Below are 25,542 nucleotides of genomic sequence, written 5' to 3'. Positions count from 1 at the left end.
ACGTTATCGATTTTCTTCTTTTTTGTCCTTGTTTTTGTCCTTATGAAACCAAGGAAGCCATGAACCTGTTCAGGAAAGATGCCATGACCACTAAGAAGGAGAAAGAGAAAGAGATTCTATATGAAGACCCTCCAGATGGAGGTTGGGGCTGGATGGTGGTGCTGCATTGCTTCCTGGTATTTCAACCTCATATTGCATGCACACATACTGTAGTTATCCCAAACAGCACATTGCTTTTTCAACAACTTCTCTTCCCAAACACTGGGATCAAATATTGTCTGCAATGATGTGGTGTCTGGTAGTTTAGAACAATTTCTCAAAAGAATGATAGCATTGAAAACAAAAAAACCTTAAGCAGACCTTCAACAATTGTCAATTTAAAATAATTTCTGTAGGGAAATGTTTTCATCGCAAAGCTCAGCCTGCAACAACCTGTCTAACCGCCTATCATTTGTGTGTGTGTGTGTGTGTGTGTGTGTGTGTGTGTGTGTGTGTGTGTGTGTGTGTGTGTGTGCACGTTTGTATGTGTGTGCGTGTGCGGGTACTTGCAGGTAAATGTCCTAGTGATGGGAACACTGAAGAGCTTTGGGATATTCTTTGTGGCATTCCAAGATGAGTTTGGAGGCTCTGCAGAGAGCATCAGCTGGATTGGTTCCATCATGTCGAGTCTGCGTCTTTCTGGAGGTGCGTTTTTTGGGACGAGTCAACTTTTCTGCATCTCCCATGTAGCCCTGCGTCCAGTCCATTGAGTAGATATAGTATATAGATTAAAGGGTCCCGAGGTTTTTCTTTTTTGATCGTATCCTGATTTGGAAAATTGAATGGAGGAAGCGGGCAACATTTTGACCATTTGAACTGTGTTTCCTTTCTTCTATCTGCCTGAAGCACCCATTGCCTCTGTGGCCTGTGCAAAGTTCGGAACCAGAATGACCTCCATCACCGGGGCATTGCTGGTCAGTGGAGGCTTCCTCATGAGTATCTTCGCCCAAAGTGTGGTGTTCCTCTATGTCAGCATGGGAGCAATAGTCGGTGAGTTGAAGATTGCTCAGTGAGACTCACACCTGCTGTTTCCCTGATGACTCCCTTTGATAATGATTGTCCTCTTTTCTTCTCTAAGGAATGGGTTTTGCACTACTATATCAATCCTTCTCAGTGGTCACAGCGCTGTACTTCCGAAAGAGGCTAGCGACCGCTTATTCCATCGCCCGTTCTGGGATGGGTTTGACCTTTGCCCTTGCTCCATTCACTCAGCTGCTTCTGGACCGATATGCTTGGCAAGGTAGGAAGGAACATCTGTCCATTTAGCAGGCAGTGTCAGGCCCTAATGCATTTATTTGATTGGCGCACATTGTGGTATGAATGTAAGAAATGTTTCACAGCATATATAAGGTGACATTTGGGTCATGTACACTGTTTGTCCCCACAGGGGCGATGCTGATTCTTGGTGGCCTCATGCTGAATCTGGTGGCAACTGCGATGCTTCTGCGACCCATCAACATAAAGCCTTCTGTGCCAAACCCTACCTCTTCCCCCAGCCAAAAGAGCCCTACTCTTTCCCTCAAGAGCTCTTCAGAGAAGGAACACACCAAGAGCTGTTTGAATGGCTCCTCCCACTTATCCAATGGCATCTCCAAATCAGACTCATTGCCGTCGCCTCCTCTTGCCCCTCACAGAGACGCTGAGAACCTGGGGGGCCAATGTACTCAGGGACTCCAGGATCAGTCGGTGAACCCTGAACTGACCAGACTGGTCCTCAATGGTGTGAATGGCCATGAGCCCAACAGTGACTTGGGTCAAAATAAACCCACCACTCCAGAAAGCTTAGCGGAGTTCAATGGCAGTATGAATGGGTCCACAATTGTTGGATTGTCCTCACATGCCAGCACACCGAGTGAGGTGACTGTCATAAAAGCCAAGGGACTGGACTTCTCCCTGCTAAAGGACCCATTCTTTTGGATATACACCTGGTCCGTGGTCTTCAGCCAGCTGGCCTACTTCATCCCCTATTTCCACTTGTCTGCCCGTGCCAGAAACCTGGGCATTGATGCAATGGATGCTTCCTTTATCATCTCTGTGGCAGGTGAGGAACACATTGCTCAATAGCTCCTACTGCGTTTAAATAAAAATTAATCTCATGGAATAGTTAGACATATGCGGAAATACTGGTGATTATTTTCTTGACAAAATGAGATGAGGAAATTGATACCACTCCTGTATCTGTACAGTAAATATGTAGTAAAAGGCAGCAGCTGGTTAGCTTACATACATGTTGTTACATTTGGAAAGTCCACATGTAACAAAATCCACCTACTAGTACATCCAAAGGCAAGACACACCGGGCGGGTTAGTCAGCTCCAGTCTCCCCGACGCGATCAAAAAAGTGCGAAGAACACACCGAGCCGACTACCAACTTGCCATACACTCTGCGCTTGCGCGAGATGTAATGTCTCCATAACAGCAGACGGCTCTAATCTGTATTGTGGCCCCAAAAAAAAAAAACGGAAATGACAGGACAGCTCTCTAGACCAAAACACAGAGCACATCCATTGTTGTAGTGATACAATACTGTTGTTAGCTCTCGGGCTTCTTCTTGTGGAAGAAAAAAGATGTTGCAGGCGAAAAAGAAGTAGAAATCGCTGTTTACGTGGTTTGTTTACCATCCTCACTTCCAGGCTTCACTGATTCGCTAGCCCTCCACCAATCAGATTGCCCCGGCTGAAAGACTGGCCGACGCCAATTACACACTTTGAATCGGGTGAAAAGGACACTGACTACATTGACGACGGCTGACGTCACCGAATACACCAAACAGACTCATGTCCCCGCCCCCTCCAGGCTCTCCGACGATGTCCGACGCCCGATTATCGGCCTGGTGTGTCTGCGCCTTTAAGCTCACTAACTTGAGCGTTGGATGTTGTTTGTTAATCTGCACAAAAAACAGAGTGTACTATTGAGACGTGACTTGGACTCAGTCACTTTCTCACGTTTGCAAAGTCATAACTTCAGTTAACAAGTCTCGGCTTGTGGCCTTTGTCAGTCACCATACAACACATTTAAGGAAAAAGTATTTAAGATGATTATGAAAGTTTTTGGATTAAACACCAGTAATGCATTTGACTTAAATTCAAATAATTAACCTGATGGACTCCGGATTGGTCAGCTGTTTGTCTTTGAATGTTGCTTCAAGCAGCTACTATACAGGGGCTGAGAAAAGGGAGTTCCCTGTTTCTTTAAGACTGGGTTAAAGGAGTGATGCAAAAAAAAAAGTCCTATGTCAACTTGGCATTAATTATTTGTGAGCTTCTCAGACTCCGCAGTCTTATGTAATGAAAGCGCTTACATAAAAGCTGAACTTTGGTCCACTGGCCAGAGCATGTGTGTTAACACCAGCACTGTGCCATTGATGAGGCCACTCCATATGACAAAAAAACAGCATTAACATTTTGACCACTGACCACATGTGCGTGTAGTTCCTTGAGAGTGCCAAGTCAGGCTTTGTGAATAATTGAGATGCTCCAGATGGGGTTGGGCGTTTATGAGTTACATGTTCATGTTCTGTTATCCATCTCTTGGTAATCAGTCCTTAGCAGACAGAGGTTTGTATGACATTTGGGGAAAGGTGTTATTTTACATAAGAATATTGAGAGTTAAATGGAATGAGAGACATATCACTGACTTTAGGATGAGGGTGGGAGAGATGCAATGCTGATATTTTATGCATTACATTCTTCTCATCTTTTTATATGAATGGGTTTAGATTAATCTGACTGTTTAAGTGATATACTTGTATTGCGCCGAATCATTTTTTTATATCGTAAACTTCAGCATGAAGAAGTCCTGGAAAAATACAGTGTTTCCTTTTTCAGCAAGGCAGATTGACACCACCACCGCTGGAGAAAATGGGGAAAATATTGAGAAAACGATATGCCCTGCACAAGAAACATAGCCTCTATGAAAACATTAATGGATCGAGCTAAAATTTAGATGACTAGTTAAATGATTCTGGTCTATAAAATTACACGAAAACTTGAAAATGTATGCATATTATGTATGGTTTCCTAAACCAATATCTATAGTGTTTTCTTATGATACTTATATACAGTCATATGAAAAAGTTTGGGAACCCCTCTCAGCCAGCATTATAATTGACTCTGCTTTCACACAAAAAAGATAAAAGTGGTATGTCTTTCATTTACCAGGAACAGCTAAGTACTGGGATGTTTTCCAAACAAAGATTTTTTGAAAAGCAGTATTTAGTTTTATGAAATTAAATAAAATGTGAAAAACTGGCTGTGCAAAAATATGGGAACCCTTGTGGTCTTGCTGATTTTAATGCATGTAACAGCATTTAAAACTGAGGACTTTAAACACAAAATTGGTTGGATTATGTTGTTAAGCCTTGAACCTCATATAAAGGTCTGTTTAATCATGATAAAAGGTATTTTAGGTGCCTAAATGCAAGTTCCACTTCTCTTTGACTCTCTGCAGAAGTGAGACAGAATGCGATCATCAAAACAGCTCCCAAAAGATCTTAAAAACAAAGATTATTCATTGTCATGGTTTAGCGGAAGGCTACAAGAAGCTTTCCCAAAGGTTTAAATGGTCAATTTCTACTGTAAGGAACGTTGTCAGGGAATGGAAGGACACAGGCACAGTTGCAGTTAAACCCAGGTCTAGCAGACCAAGAAAAGTACAAGAGCGGCATATGCGGCGGATTGTGAGAATGGTTGCACACAACCCAAAGATCACCTCCAAAGACCTGCAAGAACATCTGGCTGCAGATTTTGTATCTGTACATGGTTCTACAATTCAGTGCAATTTGCACCAAAACATCTGTATGGCCGGGTGATGAGAAGGAAGCCCTTTCTGCGCCCACACCACAGATACAGTTGCATGGAGTATGCAAAAGCTCATTTAGACAAGCCAGCTTCATATTGGAAGAAAATGCTTTGGACTGATGAGACAAAAATTAAGTTATTTGGTCTTTATAAAAAGCAGATGTTTTGGTGCAAATTGCGCTGAATTGTTGAACAATGTACAGATACACAATCTGCAGCCAGATGTTCTTGTAGGTCTTTGGAGGTGATCTGTGGGTTGTGTGCAACCATTCTCACAATCCTCCACCTATGCCGCTCCTGTTTTTTTCTTGGTCTTCCATGCCTGGGTTTAACTGCCACTATGCCTGTGTCCTTCCATTTCCTGACAACGTTCCCTACAGTCGAAATTGACAATTGAAACCTTTGGGAAAGCTTCTTGTAGCCTTCCCCTAAACCATGACAATGAACAATCTTTGTTTTTCAGATCTTTTGGGAGCTGTTTTGATGATCCCATTCTGTCTCACTTCAGCAGAGAGTCAAAGAGAAGTGCAACTTGCATTTAGGCACCTAAAATACATTTTCTCATGATTAAACAGACATTTATATGAGGTTCAAGGCTTAACAACATAATCCAACCAACTTTGTGTTTAAAGTCATCAGTTTTACATGCTGTTACAGGCATTAAAATCAACAAAACCACAAGGGTTCCTATATTTTTGCACAGCCAGTTTTTCACATTTTATTTTATTTCATACAACCAAATACTGCTTTTCAAAAAATCTTTGTTTGGAAAACATCCCAGTACTTAGCTGTTCCTGGTAAATTAAAGACATACCACTTTTATATTTTTTTTTGTGAAAGCAGAGTCAATTATAATGCCGTCTGAGAGGGGTTCCCAAACTTTTTCATATGACTGTATATAACTTATGATCTGAATATAGGAGGATGTAGGTGTCTGAATTTTCCCTGTTAAGTTATTTATTAGCTTTGTGCCAAGGATCAGTGCCAGCGAGCAGCAAGACTGACAGATTCTTTTGACTGGCATTTGTTCTGTCACATTTTCTGGTCATGTGCACGGTAATGAGAGAGAAAGAGAGGCAGAGATAGAGGGACGGGGTGCAACCCACACCACAAAGCCACCATCCCAGTGTCCCGCTGTCCCTCTTTCCACGACCCAGTGCTTGTCATAGAGGCCCATTGACTCTGCTGAGGAAGGGAGGCCACTAGTGTCCGGGTCAACCCTCAGCCACCAACCCTGGAGCTAACCGAAGTCGCTAAGCAACAGCTAACCGACTAAATATGCTGGCACGGTGACAAGAGGGGCTCCCAATTTTGTACAAGTGTGTTTGGAAAGTGACTGATGCTTTGCGGAGGATGTGTACAAAAGAGGAGGCGACACAAGCCAACTGCAGCTTCAGCAACTGAAGCTGGGAAAACCAACATGCCTTATATAACGCTTTGCTTTGATCTGATGATAAAGTGTCCCTCTTTAAAGCAAAGGGAATGGCATCTCTTAATGCCTAGCAACCCCCCATGGTCTGCTAATGCCCAGAGGCAGGGAAATACACCTTCTACACTGGTCAGCACTGCAGAGAGAAATCTGGACAAACTTCTATTGTCTCTGAAGCAGTTGGCTTCAGATGCTACTTGCAGGGGCTCAATTTAAACTGCATTGTGCTGAGTTTGAGCAGGAACAGCTGCAGACCTGAACCGCCCCGTTGAGATTAATACACACAAACAAACTCAATACTTGTCTGTGTGCAAGCAGGGGACACCCCAGGACGTTGTCTTGGGTCGCATGAGAGGGACACATAAACACAGCACAGCTGCCTCATGTCATCTTTCTAACCTCAAAGGAGAGATTATGTTATGTAAGAAAAGGAGAGGTGTTCGCTGATGAGGCTTTTTATTGACTATAAATTTGAACTTTATTTAAAGCCTTGAAGGGAAGATGTAGATGATCTTCATTAATTACATCTACAAGTTAATGTATTAGATTAATTCCCCCTTTATTCACAATAAAAGTAAACATGCAGGACTTGATGATACATACTGTATGCAAACTCATAAATATTCAGCAGGATTTTCATCCGTGTTTGAGTTCAAGCAGAGTGGAAGTGGCTGCAGCATGTGCAGTTGTGGTGCAGAGGCTGAGCAAAGGATGGGTAACTGTGATCTGCATAGAACCAGTTTGTTTCATTGATCAATGGCTCAGCGCTGCCTGCTTGTTGCTATTCCTGCAACGGTCAATAAGCCACTGCAGTTTCTGCACCTCCTATCGCGTTCCACTTGACCTCCACAGAGTGCAGCCCATATCTGCCCAGTCATCATACCTGACTAGAGAAAACAATCAATCAGATGGGAATGGAGTGCATAATGAATAGTTTGCATGGGTGTTGACTGTGTAAGACAAATGTTCACAGCTGTCAGTATCAACTTTCTTGCTTGTGAGAAGGAAACAATGGAGACCTGCTAATCCTTCACATTAATACAGTGCAGACCTGTGTAGCTTTGCTGCAGAGCATCATTTTTTTGTGACATGCCCCACCCTCACTCACACTAGCACACACACACAGTGAAGACAGACACCGACACTCCCCCCTGGCATTGTTGTATTTTAAAGATTGTGGCATTGATAGTCAAGGAAAAAGGTCCAGTCACTGGTTCCTTCTCGTACATTAAGCTCATCACTTTAAAATCCAGACAGGACTGTCTGTCTGCCTATACTGGTTTGTGACAGCTTGACGTTAGTTTTGCAGTTATCTTGTCCTGAACATACATAATATTGGATCCTGAAATATTACCATATTGATGGCGCTAGATGGAAAGTGACAGGATCATGAAAGTTAGTGTAATTCATCCTGAGAATGTGTGAACCACATTTAATTGAAATCCCTCTAAATAGTTATCGAGACAATTCACTTAAAAACCTAATCGTGGCAGCACCAGAGGAAACCTAAGGGGGATCACCAAAGTTTAGGATCCATCGTCTTCAAACCATGAAGGTTTTTAGCTAAGACACTATTATGTCTTAAAACAATACATCTCACTTACTTCTGGTTGTATCTATTCATGCAGATTTTTTATTTACCCAATTACTCGACGAGAGACATCCAAAATGCAATCCAACATAATTAAGGTGATTGAAATCTGTGTGTGGTTCTCACATAATTGAAAAGTTACATTTTAAATGGAAATGTCTTTTTAAAGTGTCAACAGTTTCAGGGTAACTGTTTCTGAGTTATAAGTGAGTGAGTAGCGCAGATGAAGGAAAAAATAATGTTACTCTTGAATAAGTGCAATTTTGGATGAATTCATAACCTATAGTCAGATTAAAATCATCTGTCTACATGGCTAGATACCTTTTTTTTCTCTTGCATGCAATTGCCCTACAAGCCAACAGAAGGAATTAAATTGGGAAATGTGTGTTGCAGTAATATTATTTGTCATAGTGCTTATAAAATCAGCCTGCTTGATTCAGTCAATTACACTGGTAGGTGGACATTTGTGTCTGGACTGGATCCTTTTTGTAAATGTTAACATTTGAAGCTCCTTGATTCTTGACATTTCTATCTGAAAGTAAAGAGTGCAGCGAGGCTCTTGTTGTTACTTTTTCGGTTTCCAAAAACACCATTATATAAGAGCAGCTTCTTGTTACTACCTGAATATTGTATTCTATGCATATATCAGTCTGCCTCTCTTACTCCCTATTCATTACATTACTTTATTTCACTTTCATAAATATCAATACATTTCCCAAGGATTTTTATGTCCTTACCTTTTAAAAGCAAATTGAAGCTTGAGACAAAATAACATTGATGGGTTGATATGCAATTTCTTGTGTCCCGATTGTGTATTTTAGTCACCAAAAAGGAAGCACTCATATCAAACCATTGAACTGACTGATTAAGCTGGATGTCTTTTGTCAAGTCTCCTTTTTTACTATTTACTTACTTTTGTTCTTACCCCAAGACTCCTTTTACAGTTTTACTCTGAGTAAAATGAATCTTCATGTTTGCCTCTATAGTTTAAACACATTTTAAATGTACCTTAACGCTCACTCTTCACTCTGTCCAAGTCTGTCATCCACTTATTCCTAAACCTTAAACCTCACCTGTCCGTCTCTGTTGCAGGTATCACAGAGACCATCGCCCAGCTGGCCTCGGGCTGGTTGGCAGACAAGAACCTCTTTCATAAATACCACTACCACAAGGCTTACCTGATCCTGTGTGGCGTGACCAACCTGCTCTCCCCACTGGCAACCTCCTACATCCTCCTGATGGTTTACGCTGTCTTCTTTGCCATCTTCTGTGGCGGATACATGGCTCTACTGCTGCCTGTTCTAGTAAGGAGAGCATCCTCTCAGATAGATATAACTGATACGTTTAGATTCACAGTTCAGTGTCTACCACGGTTAACCTTACAAGGGAGATTCTTTCAATATGATTTGACTTTTCACACAATCCCACCATCTGTCAGTCTCACTCCAGTATCAGTCTATAGTTTATAGACCATGCAAAACCCCTAAAGTATCAGACTCCGTGATCACAGGGGTGTACGACAAAGCCATTTCTAGATGGAACCTAAAACACGTTCAGAGATAATAGGCTATCACATAGGGGTGGGAATCTCTTGGCACCTCACGATTCGATTCCGATTCAGATGTCAACGATTCGATTCTATACCGATTATTGATGCATCTCGATTCAGCAATTCTTTTTAGGTACATTTCTATGCGTGATTTTCAAAAATATACAGTATATAACTGATTCTTGAGAAGCGAGTCAAAAGGCCTTCTTCCAATATTTACTGCTGTTGTTATGTTTAAAAGTAAAAATATTTAAAATTGTAGATGTTATTAGGGATTAAGAATAGAATGTATGGAGCACAATTATCCCCTTAAATTTAATTGTATCATTATCATGTCAAATATACGACACTTGTTATCTTCTCACAACGTCCAAAACAGTGTGTCCACAGAGAAGGGTTTAATATTATATGGCTTTGTTTAGTGTTCCAATACGTCAAGTTTGCAAATATAAAGTGTATCGCTCAAAGATTATCACCAGGTCTACTGAATTCCCAAAGGAGTGGATAAGTAAAAGATTAATGCTTTTTCTAGTTGTTTTCAATCCCAAACTCTGAACATTGGGATCAAGCAAGTTTAATAGAGACTCACCTTTGTGACACTGAAAACGTTTGCCTCAACATACCCGGATGACTCGTAAACTGCATAGAACAGCCCTCTGGTGAATTCACAGTTAGTGTATTTGTGGGTGGGGAGACTTTTGTACTATGTAGTATTGGTTGCATTATGTCATTGTGTCACACACTGAAAGGGAAAAGTATCCTTTAAGCACACCAAACGGAGATGTTTCCCAACCGTCTGTATGGGTGGAACAACATATTAAGACAGCGAGTATCAGGTATCTTCGGGTCACATCACACCTGACAATAAAAATAGGACAGGTTGTAATTAGCATGATTTCACGAGTCAACGGTGAGTTCTCTAAAGGCTGGACATCCCTTTGGGCCAAACATGTGCTTAGTCAAACTAATCAAACCAGTTGTCTGCTGTGGTAAATCACAGATTTTCTTTCTCATCTTTCACCTAGCTTGAACTGGCAAGCAGCGAGGTTTTCTGAGAAGCCTTTTCCCTAATATCAGGTTCACAGACATGAAAAGGAAAACCTGTCATTTAAAAGGCAACAGTTCAATCCTCAAGGCACATACCATAAATCTTTCAAATTATTTTAGCACAAGAGCTAGTATGAGCCAACAACAAAATGGAGTTTGTGATGTGTTTTCTGATCCAGGTAAAGGTTTCTTACGTCAGTAATGTTTTAAAAACAGTGAAATAAATACATGTATGTTCAGCTATAATGAGTTTTTAAAGACAAGGATGGTTATAAATCAGTATGAAGGATTTTTCAATACATTTTGTGAATTCAGCTCAAATTGTTTATGTATTTTAGGCATTTCTTTTTAACATATTAATAATAGCAAACACAGCATTTAAGTGTATATTAAGATTAATTAGACTTTTTTAAAATGTATTTGCAGCCATGGGATACACATATACTAAAAGGAGGATAGTGGAATTGGGTTTGTGCTTATTCCCCAACAAGGTGCCGTAATAGCAGGTGCCTTCAGATAATACTGTTTTTTTTCTTTTTTAGAGAATTTATTATCTGCAAGTATACCATTTTCGAAGATTTAGACAAACTTTAAAAAAAATGTAAGCTGTTTGCCATGCTAAATGACCATGCTCATATTTTGTAACCTCTTTGACGGGTCATTCATCTTCCTGGTCAACTTGTCGAATTGTTGTTTGAGTGTTTTCAACTGGTAGTAGGCTTATTTATTTAAACCTGTGGTATGATTTAGAGTGTGTTTGTCATAATGTGGTTGGTAATGTGAAGTATTTGTGTTTTCTGCAGGTAGATCTTGTGGGGGCAGAGAAGCTCAACAACTCCATGGGTTTCTCAATGTTCTTTGTCGGCTTGGGCTGCCTCACAGGGCCTCCCCTGGCAGGTGAGTGGGTCAAGTCCTGAAAAAACCTTCAGGAGTCGGACATGTGCTAACATACTTTTCCACATGCACACAATAACAAACGTTTATGTGCACTTCATGTGCAGCCGTGACCAAAGTGATTTGTCACGCAGAGGGAAAGATGAGCACATATATTCATGGGGCCATGAATTCCTTGCAGTGCCTGTCTGTGTGTGTTTGCCTGTCTGAGTGCATGCAGTCACTGTGGACTGTGAAAACTGAAACCAACAGGAGAAAAACAACCTAAAGTTAGTGCAGCCTTCAACGCAGACTGGGATTTTGTGGTTGCTTTAACGAAAAACGCATGCAGGTATTAGTGGGTCAGATTTCAGGTTTAACCCTTATGATAACAGTGTTGCGTTCATGGCGAGCTCTTGAGTCACTTTGTCTAAGTGATTGCAGATTGCCTTTATTAGTGTTAAAGAGCTGTGTCTAATCATGGCTTCCTGTTTTTTCCTGTCAGGTTTATCCAGATTCCTTCTTTTGACCAACGCCTTATCTCTGTCAACTAAAAAAAGACATTCTAGAGGCACTGATGAACTGGCACGTTAACTAAACCAGTTTTTTGTCTTCAATACATAAACCAATGAAACCTGCAGGGAACTTATAGTACACCATGGCTCATCATGATTAACACATATATTTTTTTCCTGTAAATATGTGAGGTGTGTCAAGGGATACATAACTATTCTTGCCGCCCTAGGTAAAATGTATCCCGAGTAAAAGAGAAGGGGGGTCCCTTGAACCTGTTGACCTGTGTGTTGGGCATTCCACTCAGAGGAGCTTATGTATTTTGGGGGTGGAAATGTGACTTATAGCCTGCTTTAGGCTAGTATGAAAATAGCATGTGGCTCTCTTTACCATGCCTGAGGTTCAAGTAAGTACCTGACGTCAGGCAGACTATTCAGGGCACAGTTCGTGTTATCAGTACTGCAAACTGTCAGTTAACAGTCTCAGCGGTATAGCTTCAGTGTGGTCATACCTGTTCTTTTGCCTTGCCCCGGGTCACTTTAGACAAGTGAACTCTCACGAGCGAAATGTCAACATGGCTCATGTAAAGGAAACAAAGAAGCACACAGGAACTCAGTGTAAGTTATCCTGCAGGAAACTTGTAACTGTCTAAGGTGACGCATGCTGAAAATGCAATTTGAGCCCTTACAATGCTGTGATGTTATGTACAGAGAACGATTAAGTGTTAAATGTCAAAAACAAAAAATAAAAGTTCAATATCCACGCTGGGGAAAAGATACAACCTAAAGTTAATAGAATCAAATTTGAGAAACACAAAAAAACAAAGCTAAAAAACAATCTAATCTGTGGCTTTAAATGTCAATATGTTTTTTAATGAATGGATTTGGGTTTGTGTTGATCAGGATTCCTGTACGACTACACTCAGACTTACGACTGTTCTTTCTACCTGGCTGGGCTCTGCTATCTGATCTCCTCCCTGTCCCTGTTCTTGGAGCCGCTGGCTCGGCACTGGAAGTCCAAGAACAAACTGACCCGGGACCAGAGAGCAGAAAGCAGCTGTAAGACCAACGGCTGCTTCACCCCAGACCGCCTGCAGAACGGCGCTGTGTAGGAATGAAACCCGGAGGAAGGCCTACCATCTTGAACCAGCATGCTCATAACTTGCCTAGGGGCCGCATACCTTGGACCTTGGACTCCAGCTTAAAGTCAGGACCAAAGTGACCCTTACTATTCAGCAGGAACATGACGCGGGCCGAGGAGAAGAAGTTTATGACTGCAGTTACATGATGTTTGAGAACATAGGCTACAGTAGCCTGGACATTGCTGAATAGATTATTATGTTGAGCTCTCGCCAAAGCCAAAATGTTAGTGTTATTCAAAATATTTTACCCCCTATCTTTAGTCAGCACATTTTAGTATTAGCAGCTTTGCAACTATAATAACTTATTGAAACATAATCTAAGCATGTTGGCCAGTGCAACAACACAACTGAACTCATTTGCAGTAACATTCTTTGCAAATATCATTGCTGAAAACTAAGCTATGCAATGAGATGAAACTCCTGTCCCCAACTTTATCTTTTCAGTACTGACATTAATGGCAGCACATAACCAATGAAGGGTTAGGTTACTTTTCATCTGATTTTTCTTTTTAGGAAGCATTTACCTGTATTTGTAAAGCTGTTCTCACTGATATGCACTTTGGGCCAAGTTGTAATTATGCTGCATGCCATTTCCTCTGACCTTTGACATACATATATTTAACATAATGAGCAAACTCTTAATTGCCTGCGTGTATGACACAAACAGAAAGAAATATGTTATCTCCTGACCCCAGACCATGTCATTGTTACCACAGGGCTATATAGTATGGCATGTGCTCGCATTTTAAGTTATCGGTGTGCTCATAATCTCTATTGTATATATCTTTATTAATAATTCTGTTATGGACTTTTTTTTGTCCATCAACTACTTCAGCACACTTTCACATAGGCTCAACATATTAACTCTAAAATGCACAACTTATATAGGACATCATCTGTGCCTCTTTTGTATAGGCCTATATCTTTTTCTCTTTTATTCCAATAGAAATTAATGGGCATAATGTTTGAACATTTTAATTTTGCTCTTCAATCCCTTCATATTCATTTATAATTTATTCTAGATGCCATTCTTTGTACATGTCTGTTTTTCATACCTCACAGTTTTTCTAGAATCAAAATTGAAGCTTGGAACTTGTTTCATAGCGTGTGTGTGTGTGTGTGTGTGTGTGTGTGCGTGCGTGCGTGCGCGCACACACACACACTCATAATGGAGCATTTGAAGGAGGCGGGAGAGTGTTCAGCACTTGGCACATAAAGTCACTTTTCACCCATTTCAACCCGTTACTTGTAAACCGACACTTCAACTGCTTACAGTACACACTTCAACTCCCTCCAGTAGTTCCTCTTCATGTACAATTTCGGCTGCTTTAATTACCTTCAGCAGTAAACATATTTTCTTACACGTCAAAAAATTATCTTGTCTTCAGCAGACTTTTCAACTGCTTGCAAACCAACTGAAACTCGAGTTTACAAGACTCACAGTGCTTGAATTAAAATTTGAACTGCATTCACTGTTTACAGTTTAACTGACATTCATTTGAAATGCTGAAATGTAAGCATTTTTCCTAAGCTGTCAGTTAAGCTATATACAGCGAACAAACTTGAAATTGAAATGTTGTATGCTTTTATGATAACAATAGGTAATACAGTATTGTGTTTATCCATTACACTTACACTGACTTCAGCCACCTTACACCTTAACTGACACCTCAGCTCCTTTCAATGCTTCCACTTCACATAAGAATTCAAACTATTCCCATGATTCATTTATGTCTCTTTTATCCCACTTTAGGACCCTTTAACCTGTTTACAGTGTTTGCACCTGCAGTTTTCAGTGTGGGTGAGCACATTAATGTTTTAAATACATTTTCTTTTAAGTCAGAACTTCAATTGTGAACTTCTTAAATAGTACAAAAACTAAATACTGCCTACCTCCTTAATGGGTCAGTAATGATAAAACATATTTAAATATCTTAACATTCACATTATGTCAAACTTAATTACTGGTCTCGCCTTGCTAATCGTTTGTGAGCTGTCCTATGCAAGTGCACACAAAGAGCGAGGGAGATTCCTTACATTAACAGCTCAATTGCATACAATTGTATCTGTAGCAAAGGTACCATCGCCTGAAAGAAGAAGCCTGTTTGGTTTAGATTTCAGTAATGTCCCTTAATATATAGATCACAGTTGAAAGAAGGGGAGATGGAGCTGGTAAGCTCCCCCGAATAGCAAGAGTATCGGTATGATTTTGTGCGATTGATTGTCTTCCTTGTACAGCATGTCTGTGAATCTCTAACCCTAACCCATGTGGACTGGTAGGAAAATATTGCTCAATATACACAGTGCCTGCAGGCAGCCAATTTATGACAATGCAACTTATAATTATGTTGTGATTATATATTGGAGTCTGTTCATGTCTGATTTTCTTTTAATGTGTAATAGAGGGTTTTGTGTTTTTGATGGATTCCTTTGTTTTTCACCTGTTTGCCTTAAAAGGTACTGTGTTGTATCTTACTAACTTCCCTGTGATGTCACCCAAAGACACAATAGAAAAACCTACCTAAAACTTGAATCTTATTATAAGTAGTAAGAACAGTTTGGACAGTTTACACAATTTAAACCACTAAGAACAATATAGCCACTTATAAGTATTTCATTAAGAACTGCCCAATGGGGCTGTGATGAAAATGTGTTTTGTTACACTGCCCTCTTGTGGCAGAGGAGAGCTCCTACTCAAAGAATGCTGTCTCAATTAGTACCAAATTATTACCCCTCAACTCACTTTAACAATAGTGAGCAAGGCTCTTTGTATTGTTTCAGTAACGACAGTCATGCACAAAAGCTCCTTTGGCTCACGAGTTGCATTCACCACTAGTATGCTTCCATGATGGAGGACCACTGAATATTTTGTACCATAATACTTACTCTTTTGAAAAGTATTTGATGCTTTAAAAGAAGATTTCGGTTTGGGATTATTTTACTTGTTAGTTATTTGGGTATTATAAGGAAGTGTATGTTTATGAAATATCTTGAAATTATCTGGATGTCTGTTTGGTAACATTTAAAACACAACTGATCAGAAAATTACGTTTGATCTGAGATCAATCTTGGGTTTTTGTTGCATACAGCATTTATGTGTAAAGCACTGTTTTGTCACTACTCTGGCTCATATATATTTGAACTGATAGTTTAGAAAATATGCTTAACCAATCATAGATATTCAATTCTGAGCCCTAGAGTTCATTTTCAAGCCTTACAGTGCGCAGTCAACAGCAATAAACTGACATGTGACTCGACTCTTCTTGTATTATTCAGACAACTCAACTGGGGCAACTTCCATCTCTATGCCAGAAAAGACACTCACAAGTTTCTGCATCTTTATCATGTTTTATTGAGACATTATTTAAACACACTGACAGCAATAAACAACATGAATCTAAATATAGTATAGATTACATTCATTTTCAGGTTAAAAAAAAGTATAGACATTCAAATTCTTGTAATGTTATTATTTCACTTTGTAAAAACGTATTCTGTATTTCATGTCATTTCAGGTTGTTAATGTGCTGTTAATTAAAGCAAACAGGGTTACTTACCATAGATGACATCTACTGCTGTGTATTGGCAGCCTGGAAACAAACAGATGCACCAACTGCTGTCCAACTGCTGGAACTCTGTATAGGAAACAAACCGTAGCGCGTTTTAATATTGACAGCAGTTTACAGTACACTTGAAGGCCTACATACATGACAGTTTGACTATATGACGAGAAAAATGCATGTTTTTAGAAATTCAAATGCTGATCAACATAATACCCAATGAAGTGATTTATACTGGAATGATCTGCACTGCAATCAGTGTGTAAAACACAAACCCAAGTGGGAAATTGTAATGAGAGGCTTTGATAGAGTAAAGGTTGTCAAGCACTATACAGTATTAGGGGATCTTAGCAGTAATACATGAGCAAATATTATGACATGAGTGTCAATGATAAGTTGATCTGAGTTGATTGTTCAAAGCCAAATTATACAAGTTAACATTTGCTAAATGTGCAGATGTCTCACACAGGCACAAAATAATAGAATATGATAGCTTTACAGAGGATTGTGGGGAACAACCTTCATTTGGAAAACTGGTGAGACTTTGCCCAGAGTATGTATATTCAGACACACTTTGTGTACTCTTTCAATTTCACAAAGTAACCTCTCAAGTATATCACATTTTCCAATTCCTTTTTCAAATGGGTCATAATGGGCCTATTTTCTTAACACTGACAATTACATAACACATAAATGATTAAATAACCTATTATAGTGTATATATTTTTAAATGTATAGCTTATTTAAGAACAAAACACTCCAAAAGCAGCAAGCATCTTATTGACTGTTGAGTGGATTTTTAGTTGCATGTCTCTGGTTTAAAGGAACTCTATGTTATTTGACACTGTGGCAGTATGAACATGTAGCAGGGCATGTAGCTGCACATACAGAGTAAGCAGACATACTGAAGTGAAGTGCCGGCTGCCAGACATTCAGTCAATTTTCACAAGCTGCTGAGTGCATGATGTCCAGGACTCTTTTAAATTGAATATTTATTTTCCCAATTTCATTAACTGGAGCATTTCCGTTATGGCCTGTGGTAATTAACTTTTCATGATGCAAAATACTATTTTGAGACAGAAGCCATTTTGTCATTCCTTTAAATTACGTATCACGCAACTGGTAACTGGTAATATTGCTGCAGGCTTGAGCAAGAAGTACTTTAATAAGTGTTTCTCTCAGCAGGATCAATAACATTATCCATCTAATGTTAAACATGAATGAGTGAAGACTACTTTATATTAACCCTGACTGTAGAGTCTAGCCATATTTTCCTTTATCAGTGACACTATAAATTATTAAATGAATGATAATCCCTTTGGTTTTACATCACCCAGGCTGACGAATGCGCAGTATGTTGTATTTCATCTAGTCAGCAGTAGTTTTCTTACCGTAAAAACTCCCCAAAATTGAGTTAAACTTTTTTACATTAATTTGGCAATGAACACTTATAAAAGGTATCTGCATGAGTAATATTATCAATAAAGTATAACATGGAGTATTTGAAATGATCATAGTTTGAGAAAATTTATCATTTTGTTTTGTTGATTCAACTTTAGCTGCTGATTTATGAAAGCAGCACTGTGCACAATGAGTTACTGTTGGTCGTAAATGATCCTATGATCTTCCACAACCAAATGTTTTATTATTTTAATTATTCGAATTGCCATCAGTGGAAATAACCATGGTAATGACTTTGGCTGAAAGCGACACCGTACCATTTTGCATTTGTTGTTGTAAAACATGTGGTGCTGACACTTTATACTTACCACTGCTGCCTTAGCCACCGACACAGACTTGGCGGGCAGCACATTTTCACTTTACTCACCCTCATGCCATTTCTACACAGCATACCAGCTCTGCCCTGGGTGTCTGGCGTGCATGCATGTGATGTGTCAGGTAGACTGTGACCGGGGAAAAGCAGGAGCTCCGTGGTCCTCAAGGTGGCAATGTTTCTCTAGTGCAGTAATGGCTCCTTCTCAGCACAGAACACAGCATTTGTTTTCACACTAATATGGCTAAAATGGATGGCAGGAAGAAATGAAAAACTTTCTTTCCTGTGTGGCCGTGAACTTATCAAAGGGCACTGTCAAAACAAACAAGTCTCCTAGAAGAATTTGGGGGAGGGGTGTGGTCCGCAGTGTGGATTCCTTCCGGCGCTGTCAAAAAGGATAAACAATTTGGCCCGTTCCTATGTAGTTTCCGTGCTGCGGCAGACCTTCGGTGACGATGTAGTAAAGCTTCAGCACAGCGAGCACACTGCATCACTCGTCTCCTCGGAGAAGGTTCAATCAGAGGAGGACACAAAGACGGGGCGGGGGCAAACAATATTCCTAGCTGAAGTTTGGGGGCGAATCCTCTCCCCTGGGCCAGACATTTAGTCAAATCAAATCATAACTGGGCAAAGTATAATAAAGACAAATCAGCCCAGTGGTTCAGCTTGGCCTCTGCAGTGAGACAGCTTGAACTGAAGATGCTATATTTCAGAGCAGTGTCACCAACAACCTCCCAAAGAGAGTGTGTGACGGGCGGTGATGGGATTTCCTCAGCTCCTATTCAGAATCAGGAAACATTGCACATGAGACCATTAGTGTAATGAGCGGGGAAGACAACAGGATACTGGTGCATGCTCCCGCCCTCGACTCCATAACTGCACCGCTGCCTGCATCTGTCAAAAGGATTCTGGCTGTAAACAAGAGGTAGCAGAGGTTCCTCCATCCTGATTAGGTGTTCACATGCCAACTGGAACAGTCGAGGGTATAACAGGAGGATCATGGGGGAGTAACTTATGGTGGGCAACTTAGGAGCTCAGAAAACAAGCCTGTAAGCAAACAGCGATCCTCACACGATACCGGGGTCTCTCCTCACTGGTGCTAAACAAACTGCCAATTGTCTCCCTTTTCGTGCAGAAACAGAATTTCAAGTGACAACTCCTTCGAAACACAATAATGTACGGCAGCTTGTTTCTTCAATTCACTTCCATGGAAGAAACAGGTTTCCCTTCAAATGAACAATTTATTGATAATCGGTCACATTAAGTGCCCAAACGCACTTGCAGGTATGTGAACAGCTTCGCATGGGTTCTACGGATTTTCCTTTTCCCATGACATCAAAGTGTACATTGCTCAATTTTCCATTTAAAACAGAAGTCATCACAGGTGCAGTTGGGATACACAACTTAAAAGCTGCCTCGTAAGCGAGGCCTCACAAACACTAGGTTGTCTTCTCTGCAAAGGTTTGCAGCTCTGCACTCGTCTCCTCACAAGTCCAACGATGAAGAGGGCGTGGTGTTCACACACGTAACAATCTTCCAACATATTATTTTTTTCCAGTACATATTGAATCAAACTCAGCAAATTATAATTTGGGGTGGGTTACTTTTGCATTACAAACATACAATGACAAAAGTAAAATACGTGAGTATAGGCTTTGAGAAATGTTAAGGTCAAACATCAACTTTTAAGGTATTTCTAAAACTTTCAAAATGACAGTCCTACTTATTGACCAAATATCAGGTGTTTTTGTAACGTGCCAACATTTACTGTAACCGAGTAATATTATTGTTCTTGGAGGACCTACCGATTTCAGAGCAATAAATCAAACAACACAAAACTCTCTAAGCTTTTTTTTTTATCCATTACTACTGTAGTTTTTCATAGATCACATTACACAACCATTTTCTAAAGGGAGGGATGCACAAAATATAATATTAAGTAAAAAATGTAAATCATGAAAGTATTTGCTACTATGTATTTATGCTATGCGTATTGTGTTGTGTTATGGGCCGTTCCCTGGGCAATAGTCTCACATCTGTTAGTATTCAGCATTCCACATAGAGTTGACATAACAATTTAGTTTCACCAGTGGAAACGCACTGAGTTCATTGTCTATCTTGCAATTTGGTGTTCAAAATACTGAAGAACACAATAATAAAGAAACACTCAAATCCAAGCCATGATGCACCTGAACATGGTTTGTTACTTTTCAAACATAATTCCTGACAAAGGTAACTGAAATGTCTTAGGGTGTATCTACAGAGGTTATAACTGGTGACCTTCAAATTGTTTGGGGAGAAACACAGGAAGAACAGTGCAGGGCTTCATTTTAAGTAACACATAGCACTCTTCTACAGTGCACCTCACTCCATTCAACAAACTACCTTGTTGTCATCAGGGTGGTTACCTGAGGAAGACAAGATAGCCAAAAAGCTTTGTTGAATAGAGTGTGGTGAAATGTTTTGACCTTCAAGATGCTATCAGGTTTCTTTCTCTGCTGTAACAAATCATTCAGTACACTTTTACTGAAAACCTCCAATTCAAAAATGTCATGCTTCTCAATGTTTCCATTCATTAAAAAGTGATTATAGAGGAAATATTATTGCACTGATTCAAAGTATGTATGGGGCACTTACAATAACAACACCTATACAATCTGAGGCAACGCAGCATCAGTAGCCCAGAAACAAACATGACCTTTTTCAATCTTTAGTTTTTTTTTTAAATGTAACTTTTGTTAATATTGTGTGAAAGATGTTTCTTCAACACTTAAGTAGCTTGTGAGGCCATTGTTTGTTGTAGTGGAGGTGTTATTGTGTCCACACAATGCAGTTATAAATGTCCTACTTCTGGCCCTGTTATCGAGTTGGAAAGCAACTGTTCTAAACCTGTAAATAAAGTAACAACAAAAAAAGTCTATATGAAATCTACTATCTTTTTAAATGGAATCTAAATGCATTTAACAAATGCTACTTGTATTTGACTGTTTTACAGCATTCTGACTGATTCACTGCAGGTTTATGACCTTGTTACACCCATTCAAAAATAATTTCAAAAACACACACACCCTAGTTTCATAGGAAGGCGCGGCTTGTCCTTTTAGTGGATTACATGGCAACAAACAATCACTCAGGAACCATACTAGTGTACCCCATAATGCAGACCACACAGCATGCAATAGTTACTGACATACAGCAGATGTCTTTTTTTTTTTTTTTTTTTTTACACCCCTTGAACTTAGTGTTCTGATTTTTCTTTTTTTAAGATGCTCCACGCACCACGATCATGACCAGATAGTCCTCTTCACTTTTAGCCAGAGCTTTAGCAGAGGAATCCAGGAACTGCTGGGAGAAATCACAGGGCGGGAAAGCATGAAGAACCCCTGTGTTGTCTTTATCTCTACTGCTCCCTCCCACAGGCAGGCTGATGACTCCCGCTGCTTGTTTTTGGTTGAGGTAGGACACCAGGTTGCGAAGCGGCCGCTGAGTTGACACTGCCGGATCCGATGAAGACGTCTCCTCTGTGGGCCCAGGAACTGCTAACAGGATAGCGTATCCGCCGGGACCCGCCACCTTGATGCGCCGGGAGACCTCGTCCAGTTTGGGCTGGTCCAGACGGAGACGCTGGGTGATCTTCAGCTCGCCCACCTGTCGCCCTGATGTGCCCTCTGCGAGCAGGTCGCTGGCTACGTTGTGGTCGCCCTCCAGCAGGTGCATGTTGGCCGGGAAGTTGCTGTTCTTGAGCAACAGCATCCCTTGCCAGGCCAAGCCGAGTTTGCTGCCGTCCGTTTTGGCCTGGCCCACCTTGGAGCTGCCCTCCGAACGTTCTCTCTTGGCCGGCCCCTTACCAGCATCGCCTGCTTTGCGCTTACGCTCTCCGACCGCTGAAACGTTGCCGCTGCTTGACAGTCCCTTGTCGGAGAGACTCTGGCTTTTGAGTCTCCGCTCGGCCCCGCCTCTCTCCAGACCGCTGTGATGGTCTCTAGCGGGGGAGGGTCTCTCTCCCCGCAGAGATGGAGGGCTGAAGCGCCCTGCGTCCCTGCTGCCGGGACTAGCATCTGGAGAAGCACGTCTGCGTCGTACTGCCCTCTCAGTGCTGTCGGGGGAGTGCTCCATGTGGCGGCCATCCTCCATTATGCGGCGCTTGCGTACAGGCTCTCGTCCCTGGAGCTCTCGTTCCAAAGACCAGGGCTCCCGCGCCCGCCGCTCGCGTTCCATGTGCTCCAGCGGCTCAAAGGGCGAGGCGCGTATCCGATCACGAATAGCTGGGTTGGGCCACTCTGCTCCAGGAAAGAGCTCTCTCTCTCTGAAGTGAAGCGGCGGTGGAGTCCGTTCCCTGACCCTCAGGGGTTCAGGAGTGGCACGGTGGACAAACGACTCAGCCACCATGTCAAACGGTGGTATCGGGAGAGGCTGCAGGAACTGCTGCTGGTAACGATGGTCAGTTTCAGCAAAGTCCACTCTTAGTCTTCTGTCGGGACCTCCCAGTGGGAAGCCCCTCATGTGTGTGCATGCTGCTTGTGCAGCATCCAAACTTTCATACTGAATATAAGCCCACGTGTCGCCCTTTCTGTAGTCAATGGTCCTTATAGTGCCAAAGCGATCAAACTCTCTTGCCAGGGCAGCTAGGGGAACCCATGGTCCAAGTCCGCCCACCCACAGGCGTGTGCTAGGAGTTGCTTTCCCATAGCCTATCTTGATGGGGTTGCGGCCCACTATTTTGCCTGACATGCTAAGTTTAGCACGGTGAGCCATGTCCAGGTTCTCAAATTTTAGAAATCCATATGTGCTGGTTTGTCCACGTGTGGGTCTTTTAATGTCCACTTCTGTTATGACCCCAAACCTGTCAAAAGCTCTCCTCAGGTCTGCCTCCGTCACAGTTATGTCCAGGTTGCCTAAAAACAACGTCCTATTGGCTCTTTGGTCGTCTTCTGGAGATATAAAATCCTCTTCGCGGAAAGCTGCTCGCTCCGCAATGAAAGCTGGACGAGCCCTGGCCTCAAACAGGGCAAACTCTCTGTCTCGCTCCAGTTCTCTGGGCAAAGGAGGTGGCGGGGGAGGGGGGAGCCGTCCCAGGGCCAGCTGCTGCAGCCGGTAGTCTCTGTATCCAAGCCCGGTGGGCGAAAGGGGTCTCTGCTGCAAGTGTCTGTGGCTCTGAGCTGCACCGTACAAGTCTCTCTCCACGGGGGAGCGGCTTCTCCTCCTGTTCAGATACACTGCCTCTATTTTTAGCGGACGGTCGTACAGCACCAGCCGGCCCCTCGCGTGCTTAGCGGCTCGCGCGTCCTCCGGCTTCCTGAAATTGACGAAAGCGATCCTCTCGTCGTTGCTGCGGCTTATCTTAACACTCACGTCTCCAAATTTCTTAAATTCGTGAAAGAGTCCGTCCTCTATGTCTTCGTCGCTTAGTTGTGTGCCCAGGTCGCTTATTTTGAGCGTTTTGTACTCACTCTCCGTGCTGGGCGGTTGGACCCGCTGCTCCCCCCGTGAATTGGTCCTCGGTGCAGCTAAATCCAGCGTCAGGCTCAGGCTATGGTTTTTACCCAGGGAGCTGGCCGCAGCGGACTGTAAACTGTGATTATTTCCAGTCCGACTGTGTCCGTCGAAGTCCCTGTCTCTTTTCTCGACGAGCAGACTTCTTCTCGTCGAGCCGCCGTCGCCTTTGGTTGAGTTATTCCCATTATTACTCCCACTGGAAACTGAGAGAGCCCCCATTTTCTTGCTGGTCGGGTGGCATCCTCCCCTGTCTCGAATATCGTCCAAGGCCCGGGAGCGTTTTTTAATCGGCGACCGCTCTTTACCTTTCATTTCAGTCCACGCGGAGCCAACCCTTGGGGACGCCTTGTTCTTTTCTCTAAAGCGGTTTCTGCAAATAAGTGCAGATAGTTATTGCAAGAAAAAGCGGATTTATTCACTGACCCTGCGGCAAAACAACAACAGCCGCCATTTTGTAAAGATTAACGTGAAGGCCCGCCTCTCTACTCTGATTGGTTGGAAAAGTGGGAGGAGAAGTCTTAAGCGCCTGTCAATCATCCACTTTTAGACATTTAAAATTGAATTTGCATGATGTGTTTTTACCATAGATAATAAAGGTTTTTACATTTAGTAAAGAGGTAGGAGCGACTGACACATTGAAACACTTTCCTAAGTCCTGCGTAAACCATCATGAAAACAAAAAGTTAACATTGAGATCACCCCTCAATTGATCTCTGGAGTAGGCTATAGGCCTAAGCTAAATAAAAGTTAGGCTAAATGAAAATTAAAAAATATTGAGAGATTTTAACTTAGGCTACACAGGGCTGGGCTATTTGAATGTAGGCCTCCTAGGCCTAAGCCTGATATGTTCTATCCAGAGTGGAACAACTTTACCTCGATTGATGGTAGCTACCTAAACATCGGAAATGAGTCTGACGAGATTTTTTGTGTAGATAAAACATGTAGCCTATCCAGAATCAACGTTTGTTAAGAAAGTGGGGTAGCCTAAGGACGGATGTAGAAACGTTTTCACAACTCGACCACAAGATGGCAGTATTTGAACAGCAGCTCAAAAAAGGTACAGTAGCCCTATTGGATAGGGAAGCTGCATCTCTGATCATCCTCAATGAGGAAAAGACAATCCGCTGGTTAACCATTTTTTATGTAGGCCTAGGCTATTTTCTCAAGTAGGCTATAGTCTACAGTAGACATGCTCAGGACATAGCCTAGTATTAATTGTAGCCTATAATTGTAGCACTCTTGTAAACAAAAATACAAAAATTAAAGGCGGTCTATAAGTTAACAAGTAGCCTAATTATTTGTTTTTACATTGGTAGCAAGCGTTTACGATAGGTTTACTTTTTTTATAAACTCTAAGCAGCACACCTACATCACACAATCTTCCTCGCCCTCCTTCTTTTACAGTATCTCCTTTGTCCAAACTGTTTTCATAGGTTAACCCATGGCTACTATGTATAGATTGAGATTGAAATCAGGTGTGGTGTAGGCTATATCTTACAAAACTTAGATCAGAATTTCTCAATCTTTTAATGTTTTGTTGAAATCCAAAAATGCTTATCAGCTGTTAAAGCTTTGAACCTGCAGTTGTTGCGGAGGCCTATATTTATGTTGAACACTATGGTTTCCCATTTTCACCATGCTGTGTGCAAGTATATGTGAATAACACATGGACAGTCCATACAATAATGACCTATTAGGTGATCTTGTATGCAAAGAAAATGTAAGCCTTTG

The 25,542-nt window shown here is 41.5% G+C and overlaps 2 protein-coding genes across 2 annotated transcripts; one reads left to right on the top strand and one right to left on the bottom strand.

The window, feature by feature from the left end:
• Positions 1-59: 59 nt before the first annotated feature.
• slc16a4 (solute carrier family 16 member 4) lies at positions 60-12,951 on the top strand (the record flags this gene model as incomplete). The annotated part of the gene is made up of 8 exons (XM_080031431.1): positions 60-176; positions 552-684; positions 886-1,029; positions 1,118-1,279; positions 1,427-2,080; positions 8,951-9,162; positions 11,258-11,351; positions 12,743-12,951. 8 exons carry the CDS (start codon positions 60-62, stop codon positions 12,949-12,951), a joined length of 1,725 nt encoding a protein of 574 aa, XP_079887557.1.
• A 6,698-nt stretch (positions 12,952-19,649) lies between these two features.
• rbm15 (RNA binding motif protein 15) lies at positions 19,650-24,244 on the bottom strand. Its single transcript, XM_080031827.1, has one exon. The coding sequence runs from the start codon at positions 24,121-24,123 to the stop codon at positions 21,577-21,579; it is 2,547 nt and encodes an 848-aa protein (XP_079887953.1). The 5' UTR covers positions 24,124-24,244; the 3' UTR covers positions 19,650-21,576.
• Positions 24,245-25,542: the final 1,298 nt, after the last annotated feature.

This window comes from Ammodytes marinus (genome assembly GCF_949987685.1).
Source record: "Ammodytes marinus genome assembly, chromosome: 7".
NCBI classification, from domain to species: domain Eukaryota; kingdom Metazoa; phylum Chordata; class Actinopteri; order Uranoscopiformes; family Ammodytidae; genus Ammodytes; species Ammodytes marinus.
The sequence above is the reverse complement of the archived record's forward strand: the minus strand, read 5'-3'. Positions and strand labels throughout refer to the sequence as shown.